At 44.7% G+C, this 23,564-nt stretch overlaps 1 protein-coding gene across 1 annotated transcript; it reads right to left on the bottom strand.

The window, feature by feature from the left end:
- Window positions 1-5,579: 5,579 nt before the first annotated feature.
- LOC139078372 (uncharacterized) lies at window positions 5,580-22,749 on the bottom strand. The gene is made up of 5 exons (XM_070589684.1): window positions 22,106-22,749; window positions 12,001-13,555; window positions 9,235-9,417; window positions 6,599-6,793; window positions 5,580-6,003 (listed from the first exon to the last, which is right to left on the bottom strand). The coding sequence occupies exons 1-2, from the start codon at window positions 22,747-22,749 to the stop codon at window positions 13,456-13,458; spliced, it is 744 nt and encodes a 247-aa protein (XP_070445785.1). The 3' UTR covers window positions 5,580-6,003; window positions 6,599-6,793; window positions 9,235-9,417; window positions 12,001-13,455.
- Between the last annotated feature and the right edge of the window lie 815 nt (window positions 22,750-23,564).

Raw genomic sequence — 23,564 nt, forward strand, 5'->3', positions numbered from 1 at the left:
GACTCCAAATTCATCTGCTTCTATTACTTTGGAACCTTGGAGATTTTAAAGTTTTCTTTCTCTTATGATTTTGTGTGAGACACTTTCTTTTGGAAAAATCTCAGTCGGCATGGGGTGGGGGGAGGAGGAAATGAACGTAATTTGGGGAATGACGCTGTCTTATTTTTCTGTATAATTTAGCCACTTTTCCCACTTAAGATGGCAGAAATGGGAGCTAAAAACTTTGAAGTCAAGCTGTGGCATTACCAGTGGACCCACAGATCATAGAAACACAAGTGGACAGGAGAGGCCTGTCTTGCACTGGTATTTATACCTGGATGGGGCCTCAAGGGGCCTGACTTTTCTCTTCAGAGTAGAAGAAAGTCTTTGTGAGCCACTTTTGCTGCTGGGTACAGGTGTTTTCCTCAACAGTTTAAATAAATCTTCAGTAAACAGCTCAATAAATCTGTTCTGCTTTATTGGCTTAAACTCTCTGGTTCTGATTTATTGTCTCTATAAGAATAGAAACATTCTTTTTCTTTTTCTTTTTTTTTTTTTTTTGCTCAGGAAGATTTGCCCTGAGCTAACATCTGTGCCAGACTTCCTCTATTTTGCTTGTGGGTCACTGCCACAGCATGGCTGCTGATGACTGGTATAGATCTGCACCTGGGAACCGAACCTGGGCCACTGAAGTGGAGCACGTCAAGCTTACCCACTGAGCCAGGGGGCCAGCCTCTATTTCTTTTTTTTATCACTGAAAGTTGGTACCATTTTACCAAACTCTCCCTGTTTCCTATACCTCCCTAGCCCCTGGCAACCACTTTTTTACTGTTTCCCTGAGTTTGACTTTTTAAAAAATTACTTATGTATTGATTTATTTTTAGATTTCACATATGAGTGCTGCCATGAAGTATTTGTCTTTCTCTGTCTGGCTTATGTCACTTACTATACTATACAGTTTTGATAACTATTGCTTTGTAGTACTGATGCCTCCAGCTTTCTCTTCTTTCTCAAGACAGCTCTGGCTATTTGGGGTCTTTTGTGGTTCCATACAAATTTTAGGACTGTTTGTTCTATTTCTGTGAAAAATGCCATTAGGATTTTGATATGGATTGCATTGAATCTGTAGATCGCTTTGGGTAGTATGGATATTTTAATGGTATTAATTCTTCTGATCCATGAACACAGAACAGCTTTCCATTTACAGCAGTGCCCCCTTATCCATGGTTTTCCTTTCCATGGTTTCAGTGACCTGCAGTCAACTGCAGTCTGAAAATGGAAAATTAAATGGAAAATTCCAGAAATAAACAATTTATAAGTCTTAAATTGTCATACCGTTCTGAGTAGCGGGATGAAGTCTTGTGCCATCCTGCTCCATATTGCCTGGGATGTGAGTCATCCCTTTGTCCAGTAGATCCACACTGCATACCCTACCTGCCCATTAGTCACTTAGTAGCCCTCTTGGTTATCAGATCGGCTGTCACACTATCACAGTGTTTGTGTTCAAGTAACCCTTATTTTACGTAATGATGGTCTCAAAGTGCAAGAGTAGTGACTCTGGCAATTCAGATATGCCAAAGAGAAGCTGTAAAGTGCTTCCTTTAAGTGAAAAGGTAAAACTTTTTGACTTCAGGAAAGAAAAAAACTATATGCTGAGGTTGCTAAGATCTACAGTAACTTTTATTACAGTATATTGTTATAATTGTACTATTTTATTATTAGTTGTTGTCAGTCTCTTACTGTGCCTAATTTATAAATTAAACTTTATCATACATATGTATGTATGGAGAAAAACATAGTGTGTATAGAGTTCAATACTATCCATGGTTTCAGGCATCCACTGGGGGTCTTGGGACATACCCCCTGCAGATAAGGAGGGACTGCTGTATTTGCATTTTCTTCAATTTCTTTCATCAGTGTCTTCTAGTTTTCTTATAGTAATGTCTTATAGTGTAAGACCTTTTACCTCCTTGGTTAAATTTATTCCTAAGTATTTTATTCTTTTTGATGCTATTGTAAATGGGATTGTTTTCTTAACTTGTCTTTCTGATAGTTCATTGCTGATGTATAGAAACTCAACTGATTTTTGTATATTGATTTTGTATCCTGCAACTTTACTGAAACCGTTTATTAGTTCTGATAGTTTTTTGGTGGAGTCTTTAAGGTTTTACATGTACAATGCCATGTTATCTGCAAACAGAGACAGTTTTACTGCTTGCTTTCTGCTTTGGATGCCTTTTATTTCTGTTTCTTTCCTGATTGCTCTAGCTAGGACTTCTAATACTATGTTGAACCAAAGTAGCGAGAGTGGGCGTCCCTGTCTTGTTCCTGATCTTAGAGGAAAAGCTCCCAGTATTTCACTGTTGAGAATGATGTTAGCTGCAGGCTTGTCATATATGTCTTTATTATGCTGAGGTATGCCCCTCTATACCCAGTTTGTCGAAGGTTGAAACTTTCTATATCTTAAATAATACAAAATAATACATCCAGAGAAGGTAGACTGTGTGAGCTCAGGCTCTGTTTCTGCAGCAGGGATCAGGATATAAATGAGCTCAGTTTTTTATATTCCAAAGGTGCCATTAATTGGGATCCTTTGGATGTCATGGCTAATTAGTCAAACCAAAGATTTGAAGGCATTTCTTATCCTGACAGTAGCTGTAGCCAGAAAGACAGTCATTAGTCCTAGTTTTGAATAGCAGGGTAAATTTCTATGAAATTTCATACCTGTGCTCCTCCTTCCCCTTTCTGATATGTAGCTGTTTTCATTTGCAAAAGATAAATCCATGCCAAAATTTAAACCAGACGGGACCTAAAATTAATCTTAGCGTGTACCTTGGAGGTGTGAAAACAGCTTTTCTTAACAACCTTGCATAGCCAATCCACATAAACTTCATATTTATGAACACAGTTCTTCCTTAGAGGTGGCAATGGGGTTTATTAGAATTTGGGGGCAGGTATAGCTTGAGAAATATATTGTTAAACCTATTATTTAATACAAACTATCAAGCAAAGTGGGCCAAGTTATTGTTAGAAGCTATGAAGAGCATTTTGGGAGCAAGAAAAATTTTCTAGGGAATCAAAATCCATCACCAAGGTAACCAAAATGAGCATTTTGACTAAGTTCAAGGTTGGATAGAGGATGACGTAAATAACACTTTGAGAGAAGACCTCAAATTTGCATATGAAGTTATGCTGCGTATGTAGTAACAATATTTGTGATGAATTGAGTGCTTTGCATGCGGATCCAGGTGTCACAGCTTTGATACTTCCATTGTTTAGGGAAAAAAACTGAGGTTAGTGTCAACAAGCAAGTAAGGGCAAAGTTTGGGTTAAATTTTTAAAATTTTGATTAAAAAACTCAGATTCTCTTTTACACACCCCAGGGATTCTCTGTATTTTCAGAGCGGGGCGAATTAGTCACTCTGAGTAGTTTTATATTCTAGTGGTTGAGGGCCTATCCACTCAGGAAGCTAAACATAACAGAAAGTTTTCTAAAGTTGTATTAGACATTTTCTCGCCTCCTATACCATGTTGTATTGAGTGTTTACGATGCTTTTCTGCAAATGCATCCTTCACATGGGTGATACCGTAAACAGGGTGATGCTCCCAGGGTCTGAGGTGTGGGAGCTACCGGCCCCACATTGGGGTGCTTTTCCAGTTTGTCAGATCATGGCTGCTTGCAGTCCTTTCGCTGCCTTAAATGGGAATCTCCCAGGGCCTTAGAAACTAAATAATTAAGCCAGTTGGAAGAGTATGCGAAGTAAAAGTAAATAGGCCTGACCGGCTGGCCCACAAGGAAAGCATTAAGAGCACAGATTCCCTAACTTCCATTTCGTGTTCCTGCAGCATGATTAAATGCCTCTTAAGTTTTACGTGATGTCCCAGATAGGTGAGTGCACCATTTAACTGAGATCCAAGTAAGTGAGGTACAATAAAACATTCATTAGAAGCAAGAGATACACACACACACACACACATACGATTTTATTTTCTCGCTGGTACTGACCTACCACACTGAAAAATTTCCACCAGACTGAAAAATAATTTTACTTCTGAAGAAAGGAAATATTTTAAATACCCATTTAGCATTTGTTTATACTGTCCTATTGTTAAGAGTTTTTTTCCTACGGAATGTGGTTTGGGTTCACCCACTACAAAAGCCTTTGCTAGACATTTGCGTAGACTGCTCACTAATAAATCTTTCTTTAGTAAGAAAGTAACGGAACACGAGCATGGCTTTGGATGAGTTTTAATGTTCCTGAGCCTAGTTTCTTTGTGTGTAAAATGCAGGTCAGTAAAGACTAAAATGAGGTCATAGTGTAGGAGGCTGTCTTGGTTCCCTCGGGCTGCTGTAACAGAACCCCATAGACTGGGTGGCTTATAAACAACAGAAATTTCTTTCTCACAGTTCTGGAGGCTGGCAAGTCCAAGATCAAGGCCGCCAGATTCGGTGCCTGGTAAAGGCCACTTCCTGGTTCATAGACAGCAGTCTCCTCGCTGTGTCCTCACATGGTGGAAAGGGCACCCCGGGGCCTCTTTTATAAGGGCGGTAATCCTATTCGTGAGGGCTCTGCTCTCATGACCTAATCACCTCCCAAAGGCCCCACCCCTAACACCATGACTTTGGGGGTTAGGATTCAACATGAGAATTTAGGGGGAACATAAGTAATGAATAACAACAGTCAGTCTATTGCACAGGCTTAGCACAGTAAGGGCACGAGAAAGGACGTTATTATTTGAACATGAATTCAACTGAAATTCAGGAGAGCAAAACCAATAACCACATGTTTACTCGATGGCTTAAAAAAATTGTTAGTTGTCGTCCCCTCATCTACTGGAGGGAATTAAAGCTAGCCTGCGAAGTTCTGAATTGGGAATCAAGAACATTCTATCCAGTCAACCCTCTCGTTTCACACACAGGAAAACAGAGGTCGGGGGAGTTTGTGAAACTTGCCCAGAGACTGATAACTACTTTTGGGCTGAGCCAAGCGTAGGACCAGGGTTCTTGTCATCAACATGAATAACTCTTCATTCATGTGGTCCTTCCCAATTTACAACGCACTTCTTCAGCTCCAGTACCTCGTTTATCCTACTATATCCACGAGCTTATGGAGGTGGATTTTTCCCCTCTTGTCTTTGTGAGACTTTTTGCATCCTCAGACTTGTGTTGCAGCAGCTGATTCTATACTGACCCTTAAATTAAAAAATATAGATGTATGTATAAACACACATACATACATGTAAATGTGTACCCACATATATATATATATATATATATATATATATATATATATATATATGCATATAAGGAGAAACATCATCAGATCTATGAGTCACCTCACGCAGGCCACACCCTGGCAGATAGAAAGCACAGGAAGAGTCTTCGATTTGAGAATTCCCAAGTCGCCATCAATCCTTCAATACTAAAGGGCTTAGAAGTGTTCACATTTTCAAGAGGCGTGGGAACAATTATAAGCTACCCTGCAAAGGGTTTCATTTTGAGACAGAATAGTGAGGTTGGCCATCTGCTCTTCACGTAGTTTTGGCAGCAAGTCCTTCAAAGAATAAACAGTGAAACCAATTCATTTCCCCTCCTAGAATTTTTCCTTCTTATTATTTTTCTTTATTGTAAGGCTATTTATAAAGATACAGGCCTATAGACATTATGAAAGATAAGGCATATCATGTGAGGGAGAAAATCAGACAATAAATCCAAAAAAACTCTGGGAAATCAAAAATCTGAACTTGGGGATAGGGTGTTTGGGGACACAGCTGTTAAATGGAATGCAACTGTCCTCAAAAGTAGGAATGGAGGCGATGAGGCACTCAGCTATAGAGCGATGCAGGAGGCTCGGCGTTACAGCTTTTGATGTCTTTAGAATTGGGCTGGGCATCAAGCGCCTTTCTGCAATAGTCCGGGGAAGGTAAGTCCAGGTTGGTTTTCAAGGCTTTAGTCAGCTCTGTGGCCAGTAGCTCGTGGAGGGCCACACCGTCACCGGAGCGCACCTGGGTTTTCCTAGTCCGCTGGAAGACAAAATGAACACCCAGCAAGTCCACAAGTACAGCCCTTTATCAGAATTGCTGATCCCACAGACGCTGCCACCAAGAACTTGAGTGAAGTGAAGCCCTAGAAAGTAACGCTTAACGACGCATGTGTTTGGTTTCTTATCTTAAAGTCTTTCTACTTAAGAAGAATTACACAATTTATCCTCCGGAACAATTCAGAGAATGATTCTCAAGACCTGAAAACATCTGAACCCTATTGATGAGTTCCATGTAGCACACTCTGATCTTTTGCTTTTCTTAACTCACAAATGATACCTGCCATGTCAGAGCAGTGTTTGGCCATTTGTGTGCCACTGACATGATTTGTGCCTTACCTATATTATTATTTTTCTTTATCATTTTCATACATCAACAACGTTGTGCAACCACTATCTCTTTCCAGTTCCAAAATTTTCATCACCCCAAGGGGAAACTCTGTACCCATTAAGCAGTTACTCCTCATACCCTCCTCTCCTTAGCCAGTGGCAGCCACCTATACTATTATTTTTTAGAATACTTTTCTTAATTCAATTTTAAATCCATGAAATTGAGATCAATGGGCTAGTTCACCTACCTCAAGCTCAGCTGGTGAACAACAGCGGTACGTGCACTTCACGCTGGGAATGCTGTATTCGCGAGGGCCCAGGTGTAGTGGGTTTTGCCATGTCTGTTATTCCAGATGTACAACTTGTTCCCACAATTCCACCTTCTCTCGGCCTAGTGGAGGGGAGCGGACATGCCAGCAGATAGTGATGGTACACAATGACACCTGATGGAGGCAGGAGCAGAGTAACCTAAGCGCTCCCAGAGGGACACCTGAGCCTACCTGGGTGCTCAGGGAGAGCTTTTCCAAAGTCCAAGACTGGGAGGAGTTTGCCGGGAGGAGGAAAACTTTGGAGAGAAGCATCTTTTGGGGCTAGAAGAGAGTCAAGGATTTCTGTAGTATCAACTAAATGCTGAGGTTTGAACACTTACCAATAATAGAGACAAAAGGGACAAACCTAAAGGAGTGGGGCCTTTGTTTAAAACACACGAATAGCCAAACACATAAAGGACTAATAATCCAGACCAAAGCCAGAGAAGGTTCCCGCGGCCTTGCACTCAGATTTGCTGCTGGGATGCCAGGCAGAGCCTGAGAAACCTCCAGGCCTCTCCACACAGTCCCAGGGGCACTCAGTACAAGCACTGAGGTCCATGTGTCCACCCAGAGCTCTCCTTAATTCTATCCTACAACCTCCCCAGGGTGGGCAAGGTGGCCAGGAAAGGCTGCTGTCCCCATGGGACCTGAAAAGTTGTCAATTAAAAAAATCCAAAATAGCAGGAAGCCCCATGAAAGATTATTTTGGATCAATGTGAAAACTTGAGTGGAAAATAATTTTTTTTTTAGGAACTTAGTATGCATGACAGTAAATGACTGCTTGGTACACTCTGTTTCCAGATTTCCATCATGAATTACAGGTTAAAAGAAAAAAAGTACAACTTGGAATTTCCAAGAATTTATTATCATCAGAAGTATAAGCTTCTGAATAGGCCTGGGGGAGCATCATATTGCTGGTAGGTGGCTCCAAACATGATACAGGCTTTTTTTCATTCTCCAGACACAACAAAGAATTCTTTCAGTGGAGCCATCCCAGTGGGTTCTCGTGTTCTGCCCGGTATTTACAAAGCTAACAATCCCCGAAGCCAATGGCTGGATTTGAGCTGATCCATCCAGTTTCTCGTAGTGGTTCCTCTGGAGATAAAGGATAAGAACGTACAGTCCTCACGCACAGCCATGGTTAGGGTGAGGACAGCTGTTTGATGACAAAGAGAACAGGTTAACCAGCCCATACAGGGTAAAACTTCCAACTTCAAGTAAACTAACGGAGTCTAAAAAGCAATTCAGTACAATCTGTGAGTGAGGGCCTGGCTAGAAATGACAGTGATTCCTGGAGCTGTTTTTGTTGAATTCTAACATACTTCCTAGATGACGCTGGGGTGAAGGAGGCACAATGCTTTATTTATTTTGAACAAATAATTATACATCGCAGCAGGATAAACAGTATAATATTAACCGCCCAAAAATGATGTCAACACTGGGGCAGGGGAAGAGTTATAATGATTATTTTTTTGATGCAAATACCACTGGGCTGTCAAGAATTCCACGCTGGTTAAATTTGGGCCTTTCTCAAATAGGTCAACATGTCCTCTTTGGAAGTGCTGGTCAATGACCCAGGAAGGTTGGTTTGAGAGCTTTTTGTGGGTGTCTCCCTTTTACTGTTTTGCATGCACTTCAACAACGGACAGACAGACGAGGGAGCCTCTCTCCTTGTATGTTCTCAGGCCTTGAGATACAAGATACAGCACAGGCGGTCTCCAACATGATCTTTTATTCCACTACATGGAAAGCACATCAATGGGAAAGGCAGGAGGGATTAAATGCTCCGGAGGAGCAGCTTAAAATGCTCTCCCGCCTCCACAGCCCAATTCTGCAAATGGAAGTCGACTAACCTTTAGCTGAGATGCTCAAACCAGAGGTCATACTTTAACTTGCTTTGAAGAAAAAGTGCAACTCGTTCAGATGCTACAACATCAAAAGTGGCTTTTTTAAAGGCAGGGCAATGATTTGAGAGAGAAAAACTGTCTAGGCTGGGTTCTGAAAAGTTATAAACTTTTTTGTTTCATGTCTTGTTAACATCCCAATAGTTGCTTATAGCAGCCAAATTATCACCGGACGGAAGTTATATGAGCAGAGCAAGCTTTCCTGCTGAGCGTGAGATGCTGTGAAACATCAGGAAAGGTTCACTTATGTAGACACTAACACACGAGGGTGACACTTCTTAAATGGTCTACAATGTCATGTTTCAAACAAGCTTAAGGGTGACAGATTTGACTTCTGAACAGACCTGGATGGTGGAGATAACCAGATTTGCTTGTTTGGGGTCTGCTTGTTGACCACGTAGGTTCCTAGATCGCCACCCAGCTTAACTGTTAAAATATCACTCTAGTGGATCAGGAGGGAAAAAACGTAAGGAAAATAAAACAAGACAACGTTATCACTCTGTCATAATTTCTTCATATCTTGTGATATCTCAACACTGTCCATTTACGTAAGTACACAATATACACGATAAAGAAACATCTTTAATTTCATGTTTAGGATTAGGAGATCACGGAGAAAGAAGACTGCTCTCAGAATCAGACTACGATTAATCACAGTAATACCTGTACCTCATAGTGCTTCCCCTCCTTCCCTTTGAGGTCCACAAGGCGAGCATTATCATTATTCCTTCTCCAGGTGAGGAAGCAGAAGCTGGAGTGTTGAGCAGCCTGTCTGAGGTATTACAGCCAGCAAATGGGAGGACCCATAGCCCGATGGCTGCCTTGGTTCACTCAACTACCAGCCAGAACATCCTAGAGGACACAAAACAAAGCAGACACCAACTGGACTGGAGTAAGCACCAGCTCAGCCCAAACATTGGGCAGGACAAGGTCATTACCAAAAAAAGGAAAAAAGGCAAGAAAGAAAGAAGTAATCAAACCACTTGCTTTGCTTATCTTAGAAGAGCAACAGTCTCAGCTCTGCGGGAGGAGACAGACTCTCCAGCCTGGGGCTCTTATTTCCAGACCCTTCCCACGCAGCTCACAAGCTTCTCAGATGCTCCTCACCAGCTTCATTTTCCTTGAAGGAGCCTTGAAATCTTCAAAGGACCAGTTTGTCCATCTTCATCCCATAAACTCTCGTTTAAATTGAAGACACTCTTTACTCCCAAGGCCTGAGGTCTCTTTAGAACGTGCAGGATGTGAAAGAAACAGCTACACAGCTAATTCCCTCTATTGGAGCTGCTAAACAGCTGCTTTTCCCCACCCCATGTATAACCCACAGAGATATGGGTGGCCTTTCTCTGTGCCTTCTAGAGCCCCTGTCCAACCAAGGGACGCTGAACGGTCCTGGGAACACTTTGTGTTTGGTTCTCAAACACCAATAGCTATTGAAAAGGTGGAGAAAGTACCGATAATAATATAATTGATGGGGATGGAATGGGGAGGACACTGTTTGGTTATTTTGTTAATAACTTCTTTTGATTAAAAAAGAAATGAAGAGAAATTATAGAGACATTGGGAATGCAGATGGTATAAATATAATGAAAACATCAATAAAAATATTAACTACTATTATTCAGTGCCTACTCTGTGCCAGGCACTGTGTTTGGTGCTTTGTGTAAAATTGTTTCCACTATGACCGTAACCATCAGAGGTGGAAACCCTTATCCCAGTTTTACAGATGAGGAAAACAGAGGCAGAGTAATGAGGAATATTGAGTAACTGGCAGAGCTGATCTGAAATCCAGGTTTGTTTGGGTCCAAAAGACACTGTTCTTTCCATAACATGAAGCACTCTCTCAACCCCATTAACCATTGTTCACTCTCAGTGTTCACTCTCAGTGTTCACCCTCCCGTATCGCTGCCAGTTTTTAAATGCATGTTTTAAAAGGGCTAGGATCTGGGGCGGGCCTGGTGGCACAGCGGTTAAGTTTGCATGTTCCACTTCTCAGTGGCCTGCAGTTCGCCGGTTCGGATCCTGGGTGCTGACAGGGCACCGCTTGGCAAGCCATGCTGTGGTAGGCGTCCCACATATAAAGTAGAGGAAGATGGGCATGGATGGTAGTTCAGGGCCAGTCTTCCTCAGCAAAAAGAGGAGGATTGGCAGCAGATGTTAGCGCAGGGGCTAATCTTCCTCAAGAAAGGGGGGGGGGCCTAGGATCACAGTGTACATAAGTTGTTTTTTTTTTTTTAATTTTCCTAAAAGTTACCTTTACTATTTTTTGGTAGGAGTATCTCTCATGTATTTAAAAACGTCTGAAAACGGTACAATTCAGTAGTTTTTAGTATTTCACAAAGTGTTTTCAGAAAGGGTGCAGACATCGTCACTAGTTCCAGACTATTTTCATCACCCCAAAAAGAAATCCCATATCCATTAGCAGTCGCTCCCCATTCCTTCCTCTTGCAATACAGTTTTATGGCTTATTTTTCCATGAGATGCCAGGTTCAGGAAATCAAGACATAATTGTTTCTGATTTGACCTATTTGTGCCCCTACCTGCCCCATTGTGGGTGCGCCCTACACTGGGGCGGTGCATGATGCAATGGGAAGGGCAAGGGGCTGGGTCTGGAGATGCGGGTTCTAAGTCTCATTGATCGCGTCTGTTTCCTCAGGACAACATCCGTCCTGGCACCTTCTGTGTAAGGATGGAGGGGCTGACGGTTGCTCACGGGTTCCGCACCGCCTCCTGATCACCATCACACTTTAGAACAGGAGATTAAATCGGGGGACAGTGGATACAATCCCTGAAGGCTAAAATCAACGCTTTCCAACCCAAAAGATCTTCTGAGGAACTCCAGGGAACAGGCCGCTCTTTCACAAAGAGCATGTTAATAAAACAACCATGAGAATCCTTCTAGATGCGCAGGTCTCAAGCTGTTTCCTCTACCTGGCACCTTCCCTGAGGTCCACCCCCTCCCAGCATGAGACCAACAACTCCTTCCATTCCAGGTCCCAGGGGGTGCCTCTGGGAAGGTTACCCTGATGCCTCTTGGCTGGGACCAGGGCCTGTCCCCATAGCATCTCTGTGCCTTGCTCACTGCGTCTGAGCTGCCGGCTTGTGTGCTGGTCACCGACCCCTGCTCTCCACTCCTGTAAGCACCTCGAGGGCAGATTTGTCTTTTCATCCTCGCATCTGCAGTGTCTAGCACATCCATTTTTTTGTGGAAAATACTGGACGGATACAAAAATACATTTGTGGGTGAATGAACGGAGCGGATGATGAGCAGGCACTGCGATAACATGTGCCAAAGTTGAGGGCAAGGTTACGCCGGGCAGAAAGTCTCCGCACTCAACCACGCCCCCTCCTGTTCATGGTGCGTCATGAGATTTTTTTTTTCCCTCGGAGCCAGAAGCTGTTTCTAAAGCAAAGTGGAAAGAGGAGGAAGGAACCTACCTGCCTTCCCGGTGCACCAGCAGCTCGTAATGCAGGTAGACCAGACGAAGACGGCTTTTTGTTCATCAGTATTATTCCTTGAGGGGCACGCTGAGGCTACTCTGGGAGTGTGGGCAGACTCAAGTGCGGGAGACGGTAGGGGAAGTGGAGAGACAAGAGAGTCAAAATATTCAGCAGCTGCTGACATGTGGGCACTAACCAGTCAGAACAGACCCTGCCACAGCTGGTGAGGCTTATAAACTGCCGCCGGTCAATATCAGCCGTCCACACGTGGAAGCAAAAAGAGCAATTTCTGTTGTCACCAGTTCATTTGTAGAAATACACACGTATGGGAGGGCAGGTTGAGTCCGGGGATTTCAGGTATATGTGGCTTCCCACATTCCAAAAATAGACACTGACTTCCCCTTAAGGAATAAGAATAATGAATGTGAAGCACTTTTAAAAAAATTTAATCCTAATATAACCCCAGAGGAGTAGAAGAACGTCATCCACTTCACAGCTGAAGACCCTGCCACGCACAGAAGTTAGATAATTCACTTACGGGTTCTTGGAAAGAAAACACAAATCCAGGATGCTAAGCCAGATCCTTTGTCTCCATATCCAATTAAATGCTGCCTCTGAGCAAGTGTCGGTCACCTGGGACCCAGAGGTGGTCCTCAGGGGTCTGCAAACAGCCCCTGCACTGAAGCTGAAATTGTACTCACAGGTGCGTGGGGAAGTTGTTCTCAGGAGAGTGTCTAGAGCAGTCAGATTCTTACAGGGGGCCCTGACCCAAAAAAGCTTAAGAAACCTCTGCCCTATGGCAGTAATATGCCAACAGCTTAGTGAATAAAGAACATGGCAGGAAGCAAATTCTCATTAAAACGTCTAAGAAGCCAGGGCTCCACCTGGATAAAAAGGCAGGTGGCTTGGAGGTAACCCTTCAAATAGCAGGTGCTTCTACAGTCTCTGGTTAGATTTTGCTGGGTCAAGTGCAGCAGACTCTGTGGTTGCCTAGGGATGGGAAGCACGTTCTGCTGCAATGGGCAGTCCCCTCTAATGGGCAGTGCCAGTGAGGGGTGAAGCCTGGACCCACACATCCAACATTACCCCCCACCGAATGGATGACACAAGAGTCAAGACGCTGCTTACATCTACCACTCCACAAGGAGAAACCAGGACAAAGTCATTCTTGGGTGTATCTCGGTTACTGCTTTCATTTGTCTACTTGGCCAGTGGTGAGTCGGTAAACATCTGTGATGCTGAGTGGCGTCCATGAGAGTGTGTTTTGGAAAAGTGTGCAGGCTCTAGTTCATCTGTGCAGTGAATCAACGTCTATTAAGGCCCTACTAGGTACTTGGCAATGTTCCAGGTGTTGAGATACCAAAGGTGGATGGCGTCCCAGCTGCTAGAGTTCAGTCGAGCCATGGGAACTGACGTGTAAACAGACAGTTACAACACAGGGTGATCACTGCTTCACAGAGTCATCCTCAGAGTGCCGGACAAGGAAGGAACGGTGGTATCTGCCTGTAGCATCCAGGAGGGCTTCACAGAGGAGGTCGCATCTAACTGGACCCTGCAGGCAGGAAAAGACTGATTGCACTCTAACAAAGCTCAAGTAACAGTATTACAGGTGTTCTGTTGTCTATAATGTGCTTTCAATTGATATTCCTTATATGTGAAATATATAAGTTAGCACCTGAAGGACTCTAATCAGGAATTCTCACCCCAGGGTGGATAGTTAGCATTTCAAAGCACTTAATCAGAAGCCCGTACTACAGACGCAGCCACTGTATGCCTTTAGTTTCTATATATATATGCACTACAGAATATATACACCACAGAATTTCCTAATTAGTAAATGATTTCTTAGAAATAATTTTTCCCTGGTGAGTAGAATGATACTCAAGGTATATGGATTGGCTAGAAAACCTGAGGTGCCTCTTCCCTTGCAGGAATGAGTTACAGAATCTCGAAAGCCCAGCAGCTGAATCACTCTTCAGAGAGACACTCTAGGGGTCAGATTTGGGTAAGGTCCTGTGACCCTCTACTGAGTGGGAGCTTTTGCTGCCTGATTCAATGAGTTAGACAGAATCCAGCTGCTAAAATCCTGGCACATTTGCTTCTAATGAAACATTCATGCAAAGTACGTGAGTCAAGCTGGGGCTTCACTAATCCTATAAGAACGAGAGGTGTGACTGTTTTTGTGGCATAGTAATAAATGTTTGCGTGTGTGGCAGAGTGTAGCTTGAGGCATGGGTTCTCTATAGTAGTTACAGTTGCTGGTAGGGAGGCTGGGGGAGAGATCTGTGACTTCCTCAGCTCTAATCATCCCACTGATGGACAAGTTGGTGAGGCCAGTGTGTAACGTTCCCAAGCAGCTCTGCCTCGAGGACCATCTGTATGAGAACTTTGACAGCCCTGCCTGCACACTGCTGCCATTTCTGCTGCAGGCAGTAATCAACAAATCCACCCGGAAAGCATTCAACCCTTTCTGACCCCGTTGCATCTGTTTTTACCGCCAAGTCCCTCACTGTCCTTGCAACCAGGTTTGACACCTTCTCTGAGACTTTGCTCCTGCTCTGCCTGATGGAGTCCCTTCTCAATCTAGCATTCCCACGGCAATATCCAACACCATTTCTATCACTGTAGCCTGACAGCTGGTTGTCCTGAATAATGCCATGATTTAATCAGAAATGCACATTCCTGACATTTCCTGGTATTGATTAATTGCTGTCGAGAGGATTAACCTCTGTAGGAGATTTTCTCCCACTGGCAAGAAAGAGCTGCTCCCTAAGGCCTAGGCCATAGGGAATTCTAAACCCAAAATGGACCCTTGCTCACGTCTGCCACCTGGTGGCCAGTAGACAAAGACCAGCCTTCACTTGGCTTCCAGGATCTGGGGCTCAAGTTTCATTCTGCCCTGAGGTTCTCACTCCAGCTGCATATTAGAATCACCTAGGGAGTGATTTCAAAGACTTTAAAACCACCAGTGCCCTGCCTTGGCCAAACTCCAGACCAATTAAATCAAAATCCCCAGGAGTGGGACCTAGGGTGCACATTAAAAATCCCAGGTGAGCTTTTCAAATATATCCTTCCTGGGAATGCACCCTGACTTTCTGCATCCGAATCTCCCAGGAGTGGGGCTACGTCTGTGTAGTCTGAACACCTCCTGGGTGATATCTTACCCTGCTGAAGAGCTAGCAGTCTACTTCAGGGTTCCCCAGGCCTGTGTGATGAGACGTGTCCTATAAACCAACACATGCCTGGGTCCCTCCCTGATTTACCATCATGGGTATTGAGCGAAGCTTGAGAATCTGTATTTTCAAGCAAAAATGAGGTTCAAAGAGGCTGAGTGACTTACCCAAGGTCACAAGCCTGGCGGAGCAGGGCTGGGACGCGAACCCTAGTCTGAAGTCCCACCCATAGCCGCATGCTGCTGGATGCTTAACTCTACGGGAAGGGAATTCTTTATTTTAGTGAGCTAAAAGTCTTAGGGAGGAAAAAGAAAAATGAAAACAAGCAGAGAAGTACCCCAAAGGAGATATCACCATCTTCAAACTTATAAGGTTTGTCTGCAAGGTCTTCATGAAACTCTACTAAGGAGTCCAGCGTCTCCTCCGCCAGCCTTTCATAGGTGGTCTCATTTAGAGAGCTGCAGGGGAAACCCAAAAGCAGCCACCCACGTCCTACTACCAACCGCTCCATTTTATTAACATCAAATCAACACATTTCTTTTCTATTTAAATTTTTTTAAATGATGGAAAATAGCTAACATGTACAAAGTAAAAATTTAAACCTCATGAAAAGGTTTACAGAGCAGTAAGCCTGTCTTGCCGATAGGCAGCCCCCATCCCCAGAGTCAACTATGAAGGACAGTCTCTTCTGTATCCTTCCAGAATCTTATATTTTTTAAATACACAACTGAAGCACCTTACAGTTTTCATCTACTGTGTCTTGGAAATTGTTCTGTATTGGCACATATAGATTTTCACAGTATTTTATTTTATGTTATTTATTCAACCCATCTCCTCCAGTTGGACATTGAGGTTGTTTCCATTGCCTTGGTTATTAAGATTTGTGTTGGGCAAACCACAAAGGGAAAGAAAATATTTGCATTACACGTATCTGTAAAAGGACTTATTTCCAGGATATATAAAGAATTCCCACAAATTCATAAGAAAAAGATATCCAAATGGCCAATGAACATATGAAAAAGTACACAACTTTGTTAATCTTCAGGAAAATACAAATTAAAAAAATCACAGGGAGATACCATTCTGGTTAAAATGAAAGAGACAGATGATATCAAGAGTTTGCCAGGAAGTGAAGCACCCAGAGCTTTCAGATACTGCTGATGGGCCAGTAAATGGGACCATCACTTTAGAAAACTGTTGGGCAGTGGCTACTAAAGTTGAAAACATTCATAACACCATCAATTCCATTCTGGGTATATACCCACCAGAAATGCATGCCCAGGTTCACAAAAAGACGTGCACTATACTAGAATGTTCACGGCAGAAGTACCCCGTGGCCCCAGACTGGAAACTGCCAAAGCACCCAATAGGTAACACAGTAGATAAATACATTGTGGTATACTCATACAATGGGATACTATATAGCAAAATAGAACTGCCTATAAATATAACAATATGGACGAGTATCACAAACATAATGGTGACTGAAAGAAGCCACACACAAACATACTTATATTTAATGATACAGTTTATATAAAGTAAAAAAACAGGGGCTGGCCCCATGACCTAGTGGTTAAGTTTGTGTGCTCCCCTCAGTGGCCCGGGATTCACTAGTTTGGATCCTGACCGCAGACCTACACACCGCTCATCAAGCCATGCTGAGGTGGCATCCCTCATAGAAGAACTAGAATCACCTACAACTAGGATATACAACTATGTACGGGCGCTTTGGGGAGAAAAAAAAAAAAAAAGAAAAAGGAAATAAAGAAGAAGAGGAAGATTGGCAACAGATGTTAGCTCAGGGCCAATCTTCCTCACCAAAAAGCAGGAAAAAAAGGGGGGGAGATTATTTCAGTGATTATTAACAGTAATATTAAAAAACAGAAAACCAGGCAAAACTAATCCATGCTATTGGAAATCAGAATGGTAGTTACTCGGGCGGGGAGGGGTTAATAACCAGGAGTGAGCAGGAGGCTTGCTATGGGGGGGTGGTAACATTTATTTCCTGAATTACATAGTACGTTCAGTTTTTGAAAATTTAACAAGCTGTATATTTATGACTTGGAGACATTCCTGTATTTATACTATCTTTCAATTTTTAAAAATTGCTATAAATCTATAGAGACAGAAAGTAGATTAGTGGTTACCAGGGGTTCAGGGAAGGGAGGAATGGGGAGTGACTGCTAATGGGCACAGGGTTTTGTTTTGAAGTGATGAAAATGTTCTGGAATTAGTGGTGAAAGTTGCACAATCTTGTGAATTTACTAAAAACCACTGAATGGTATTTTTTAAGTGGTGAATTTTACGTTATATGAACCATAACAATAAAAATACTGCTATAATAAACAACTTTGCATGCATTTCACGCCCCTGTGGGGATATATCTGTAGGTCACAAGATGTGTGCCAGACAAATTCCTCATCTGAGAGTTTCTAAGAGGCCTGAAGTAAGACAGCAGTGGCTGCTAGACTAATGCAAGACGTCCAGATTTGCCATACAACCACCCCCCTCCAGCCCATCACTCACCTCAAGGGTGCAACGGGGCCATGAGGGGCCCTGAGTATTGATTTGGGGATACAAATAAATTTTAGTGAGGAGGCGAATTCACAAGTACAGGATCCATGAATAATGAGGATGGACTGTATTTGTATTTTACAGATGAGGAAACTGAGGCACAGAAGGGCAACTTGCCCAAAGTCACACAGATACACAGACACAAAGTGGTGGAGCTGGGATTTGAACCCGAGCTGTCTGGCCCCGGGGTGCCAGCCCCGAAGGAAAGAAACATACGCAGGGTTCCAGCGATGGAGGGGAGTGTTTAAGAACCCGGGGCTCACCTCAGTGAATCTCCCTTCTACTCAGGATCCTGGCCCCTCAAATCCTAGCTGTCTTGCTCTCTCTGATGCCGTCACACGCTGTTTTTCTGTTTTGTTTTTTGATTTTATATCTTTGACGTCTGTTCTTGCTGAGAGGTTTGGTCTAATGCAAGTTACTCACGGCCAGAAGTAGAAGTCTTTACTCAGCTGTTTTTAATCACAAAGGAACTGTTGCCAGAGGCTCCTGGCCTCATCTCTTACTTCTTCCCCCGGATCTACACGCCCTGGGTAACTGCTTAACCTTCCAAGCCTCCATTTCTTCCTCTGACAGCAGGGATCACGGTACCCACTGTGCAGAGGGGTTACGAGAATTAAACAAGAGGATGCGAGGACCCCAAACACAGGGCCTGAGGGGTTCAGTAAATGTCTGTTTTGAACAATGTCAACAAAAGTGTGGAAAGGCAGGAGGTCAGAGGCAAAATTTGGCCTCTGCCCAAAGGAGAAGCTTCCTGCATCTGCTTAAGGCAGGCAGACGGAATTCATGGGGGTGAGGAGCATATTATGAGTGCTCCCTCTGCAGCCACCCAGCAACCACCCTCCTGCTTCCAGGTCACCTGGAGCCCTCGGACTACCCATCCCTGGGAGGTGTGCCTCGCTTGAGTCTCCAGGGTTCAGTCAGTCCGAGAGCTCAGGAAAGGGCCGGCTCACGGTAGGCATGTGAGGAAAAATCAGATCCCAGTTCCCAAGCCTGCAGTCCCAGGTCAGGCCTGGAATCCCATGACCCCACTAAGGCCCACCCCTGGCAAAGCCTGGCCTGGGTGGCTAGCAGGCAGGCCAGCCTTCACTCCAGAGGTCCCCTTGTCACCCTGAGCCCTGTCAAACCACAACGCTTGAAGAGTCAATCAGTTCTCACCCGCTCCTGCAGAGGATGAACCGGTACAACTACTCTTGGCATCAAATGAGTTGAGTATTTGCTGGCCCCTCGCCCAGCAATGCCATTCTGAGGAATTCACCCAAAAGGACCTTCTGTCCACACACAGGAACACCCACAGCAGCACCGTCGGAACAGCAGCACGCTGGCATCAAGTGGATGCCACCAGGAGGAGGCAGGATAAAGGGTGATATGCTCACCCAATGAGATGCCATCCAGCAGGGAAAACAAATAAATGACAACTGTGTGCATCAGTGTCCAAGAGTTGCCAAAACGACACTGCACACAAGGAGCCTGTCACAGCAGAATCAACACAGCAAAGTGCTTTTTATATAAACAGCCCATGGTTTAGGGAGACATATATAGAAACTTGAAGAAAAGGTGGGGAGGGCCAACAGACTTCAGGACAGCAGACTCCTCCCAGGGAGGACCCACCGTCATGGGAGAGCACTAGGGCCTTCTGACGAACAAGCAATATTCAACGCTTAACCTGCTGGTGGGAACCTGGGAGTTTGTTATTAATGTTTAAATAATACAGATATTTTATATACACTTTTGTGCATATAAACTCATGCATGTTGTCTGTGGAAGACAATAAAAATGAATTTAAAATGAATTAGGCTGGGGCTGGCCCCATGGCCGAGTGGTTAAGTTCACGCGCTCCGCTGCAGGTGGCCCATTGTTTCGTTGGTTCGAATCCTGGGCGCGGACATGGCACTGCTCATCAGACCACGCTGAGGCAGCGTCCCCCATGCCACAACTAGAAGGACCCACAACGAAGAATATACAACTATGTACGGGGGGCTTTGGGGAGAAAAAGGAAAAAATAAAATCTTAAAAAAAAAAAAATGAATTAGGGCATAACCTACTTGCCAGGAACTAAGACCCAAAGGTCATGGGGTCACAGGTCTGGTCCCTCTGGGAAAATGAAGCCTTCAGAGGCAAGCAGCGGTGGCTGGAGCAGGAGCTTGTGAAGTTATACCAGAGGCGGTGAGGTCGAGTTATCTCCTCCTTGGAGCCACCTCCAGCATTAGAGGGGAAGGTTGGGGATGGTTAGAGCCCCGGCCACTGTCACACTCTGAGTGTGATCAGAGGCTGCCCAATGGAACCACCGTCCTTCCCCAGTCTCGGAGTGAGGTGGCAGGTTGAGGGCCGAGGGGCTGCACTTTCACGAGGCATTTCTGTGGATTCTGGGTTCTGATGAGCAGCTGGAGCTGAGAACCAACGACCAGAAGCTAAACATGCTCTCCTCCAGAGCTGTCACGCGGTAGCCGCCAGCCACACGTGGCCACTGAGCACTTGAAATGTGGCTGGATTTTAAACTTTACTTAATTTTAAGATAAAAATGATACTCAATAAAGTTATTGGAGAATTTTAAATATGCTTGGAACAACTCAATGGTGTGAATTTACTTTTTCAATTGTGAATTTTATAAAATCTAAATATAGATCGAGTATTCCCACAATAAATTCAATTTGACATCTGAATTCAGGTGTTCTGGAAGAGTGGAACAGATGCTGGATTTGGAAGGGTGAGTGCGGAAAAAGAATGTAAAATATCTCATTAATGTCTTTCAGTATTGATTACATGTTTAAATAATATTTTGGATATACTAAGTTACATAAATGTATTTTTATTCTTTTTGCTTTTCCAGTGTAGCTACCGGGAGTTTTAGAATCCCGTGTGTGGCTCCCATTCTATTTCTGTGGGACAGCTCTGGAGAAGTAGAACAAGGGGCAGAGAAATAAGGATGAGGAAGAGGTCCCCCAGATGAACTCAGGTCCTGATGAATTTTGGAGAGCAAGGGACCTTAGGGATCAACCTGAGGACAGCTAAGGTCTCAAAAAATTAAACAGGATGATGGTCCCAGGTGCCATCGTCATCAATCCAACTCTGCAAGTATCGGAGATGTGCAAGGGAAATGTGGAATAGAGAGGTTAAATGAACGTGATTAATTTACCGTGCAAAAAGAAGCTGAACGAGTGACCTAGGTTGCTAACCACTTAGCACCCTCCCAACGACCCCTAATCCCCGTGTATGCCCAGTGCCCATTTCCTGGGTGCTAGCCCTGAGTCGGGCGTGCTTCTGAGTCAATTGCACTTAAAAGCCACCAGGTATCATCCAAAAAGTCACGCCAAATCTTGTCGCTCTTCTAATTAAAAACTGCTGACAACCCATGGTACCCACACAGGCAGGGGACAAAGTGCAAGTCAGGGCAGCTCCAGGTGAGAGCAGCACAGAAGGAGCAGCGTACTAAATGTCTGCGTTCTGTAGAGGGGCATGTGGGACCAGCACGGCCGTATCTGCCTGTTTTTCCAGAGAAGCCAGGAAATCCATTGTCTAGGTCCCAACTGTGAATGTTGGAAACAAATCCCAAAGTTTCTTCAAACCCAAGTGTAAGCCTAAAGTCCAAAGTGTGGAGCTCAGAAGACAATTTGGTTGGATTTCACATGCCTCCTTCATCACCCACAGCACATCCAGGGTACCAGCAGCTCTGAAATGACCTGGTCTGCCTTCCCAGCCTTTGCCCAGGCCCTTCCCCCGTGGAATGCCCTTCACCGCTCCCTTGCCATCGTCAAGGGAGACTGAACGTCACAGCCATCCTCCTGTGTAATCTTCCTCAACCCCACAGCCATTCTTTGGGCTCGTGGATTAACTGGGTCAGATATTCCTTTGCATCCCCAAGGGAAGAAAGTGGAATTAACTTTAAGTAATGAAGACATTATATGTTAATCCAATTTAATCCTCACACCAGCTCCACAAGAGGGGTGTTACCCTTTATCTCCTCTTTACAGAAAAGGAAGCCTGCCTCACCAAGGTTGCAGGCATCCCCCAGGCTGGTCACACAGCTCTGCTGAGAGGAGGAGCCAGAATTTGGAACCCCGGCCCCATCATTTTCCAGAAGCCCTGCTGCTCTAGCTACTGTACCCGGCAGCCTTGATATTTTCACTTCACTGGAAGGAAGCATTTCGTTCATAAAAGCCCATGCTTGAAAACATCGCTCAAATATTATATTTATATACTATAATATTGATATATACTATTTTAATATGTATATATATTTATATACCATACTAAATTATATAAAATTACATATATGTATATTATAGTACCTGGTATATACTATTACTTAAATTTAAGTTTTCTCAAAGAGAAGTGACAAGCTTAAGACAACCAGTGACCCCTCAGGACTGACCGCGTCCACCTTCCTTGCCCTTGCCCGTGTCTCTCCCGCCAATGCACTGCAGGATACAATCTCTCTCTTTTCACCGAAGGCAGAAGCCAGTGCAAACATAACGGCGAGAAACAGAGAAGGGGGACACCAAGGCCGCGTGCCGACGCCCGGAGCCCGCGCCCCGCAGGTTGCAGCGCGCCCCCGCCGCACATGCCCCCGCAAAGCAGAGTGCATCCGCGGCCGTCCCCGCCGGAGCATCCCGAGCCGCCACCGGAGCATCCCGGGTCCCCGCCGGAGCATCCTGAGTCCCGCCCGGGCGGCCGCGGGCACCAGTCCTCTCGGCGTGTCCGGGCGTGCAGGCGCCGTGGTCCCGACGCTCAGCCGCGGCGTCCTTCGTCGGCCGCTGGGCCCCCGGCGCCGGGCTGGGCCGAACCCGGGGGCGCTGAGCGGCGCCAGAGCGTCCACATTCCGCTCGCGCTTCGCGGCCGGTCCGCCCTCCCGCTCGGGCGACGCCGTGGCGACACCTGGTGGCCGCGGGTCGGGGGCGCCGCGGCTCGGCTCCGCACTCAGGTCCCCTCTTCTGTCGGCTGTGGGAAAGAGCCAGAGGTTAGACCTCAGGAAGAACTTCCCAGCATTGCAATGTCTCTGCATTTAACGAAATTGGAGAGACTGCTTCGTGCAAAGCACGGGGCTTACCCCTTGGGCAACACACTGAATGTGTAACCAAGGTCCCTGACCTTAGAGGCTTCAGCCTAGAGACCCGCTGCTACGGAATTCTATATAGGAAGGATTTGGGAGCTATACGGTCTTGCTGTGAACTGGATGGGGTGCAGAGCTTGAAGCTCTTTGGCCCCAGAATAGGTTATAGCAGTTAGGGGCATGCAGACAGGACTGACTGCCTGGTTTAAATCTGAATTCTGCCCACTTTCTAGCTGTGTGACCAGTGGGCAAGTTAATTAACCTCTCTGTGCCTCTTCTGTAAAATGGGGTTTATAAAAGTTTCTACTTCATAGGGATGTTGCAAGGATAAAATTAGTTAATCTATGTAAAGTGTTTTGGACAGGCCCTGGACCCTGTTAAGTGCACAATAAATATTAAGTTGTTAATACATTTTAAAAGAAAATTTTACTTAGGTTGTATAATTGCAAGGTGAAAGGTTCTTTCATATTTTGGTGGTTTGTTTTGTTTTGTTTTGGTTTGGTTTGGTTTGATGAGGAAGAGTCACCCTGAGCTAACATCTATTGCCTATCTTCCTCTATTTTGTATGTGGGCTGCTGCCATAGCATGGTGGCTGATGAGTGGTGTATGTCCATGCTGGGATCCAAACGCAGGCTGCCAAAGCAGAGTGCACTGAACCCAACCACTAGGCCACAGGCTGGCCCCTTTTGTATCTTATATGTGCTTTAGAAAATGTCAAATGTGCATACCACAGAGAAGATAGAAGGTGCTAAAGTTCTTCCAAAGCC

Source organism: Equus przewalskii, chromosome 22 (genome assembly GCF_037783145.1).
Source record: "Equus przewalskii isolate Varuska chromosome 22, EquPr2, whole genome shotgun sequence".
Lineage (NCBI taxonomy): Eukaryota > Metazoa > Chordata > Mammalia > Perissodactyla > Equidae > Equus > Equus przewalskii.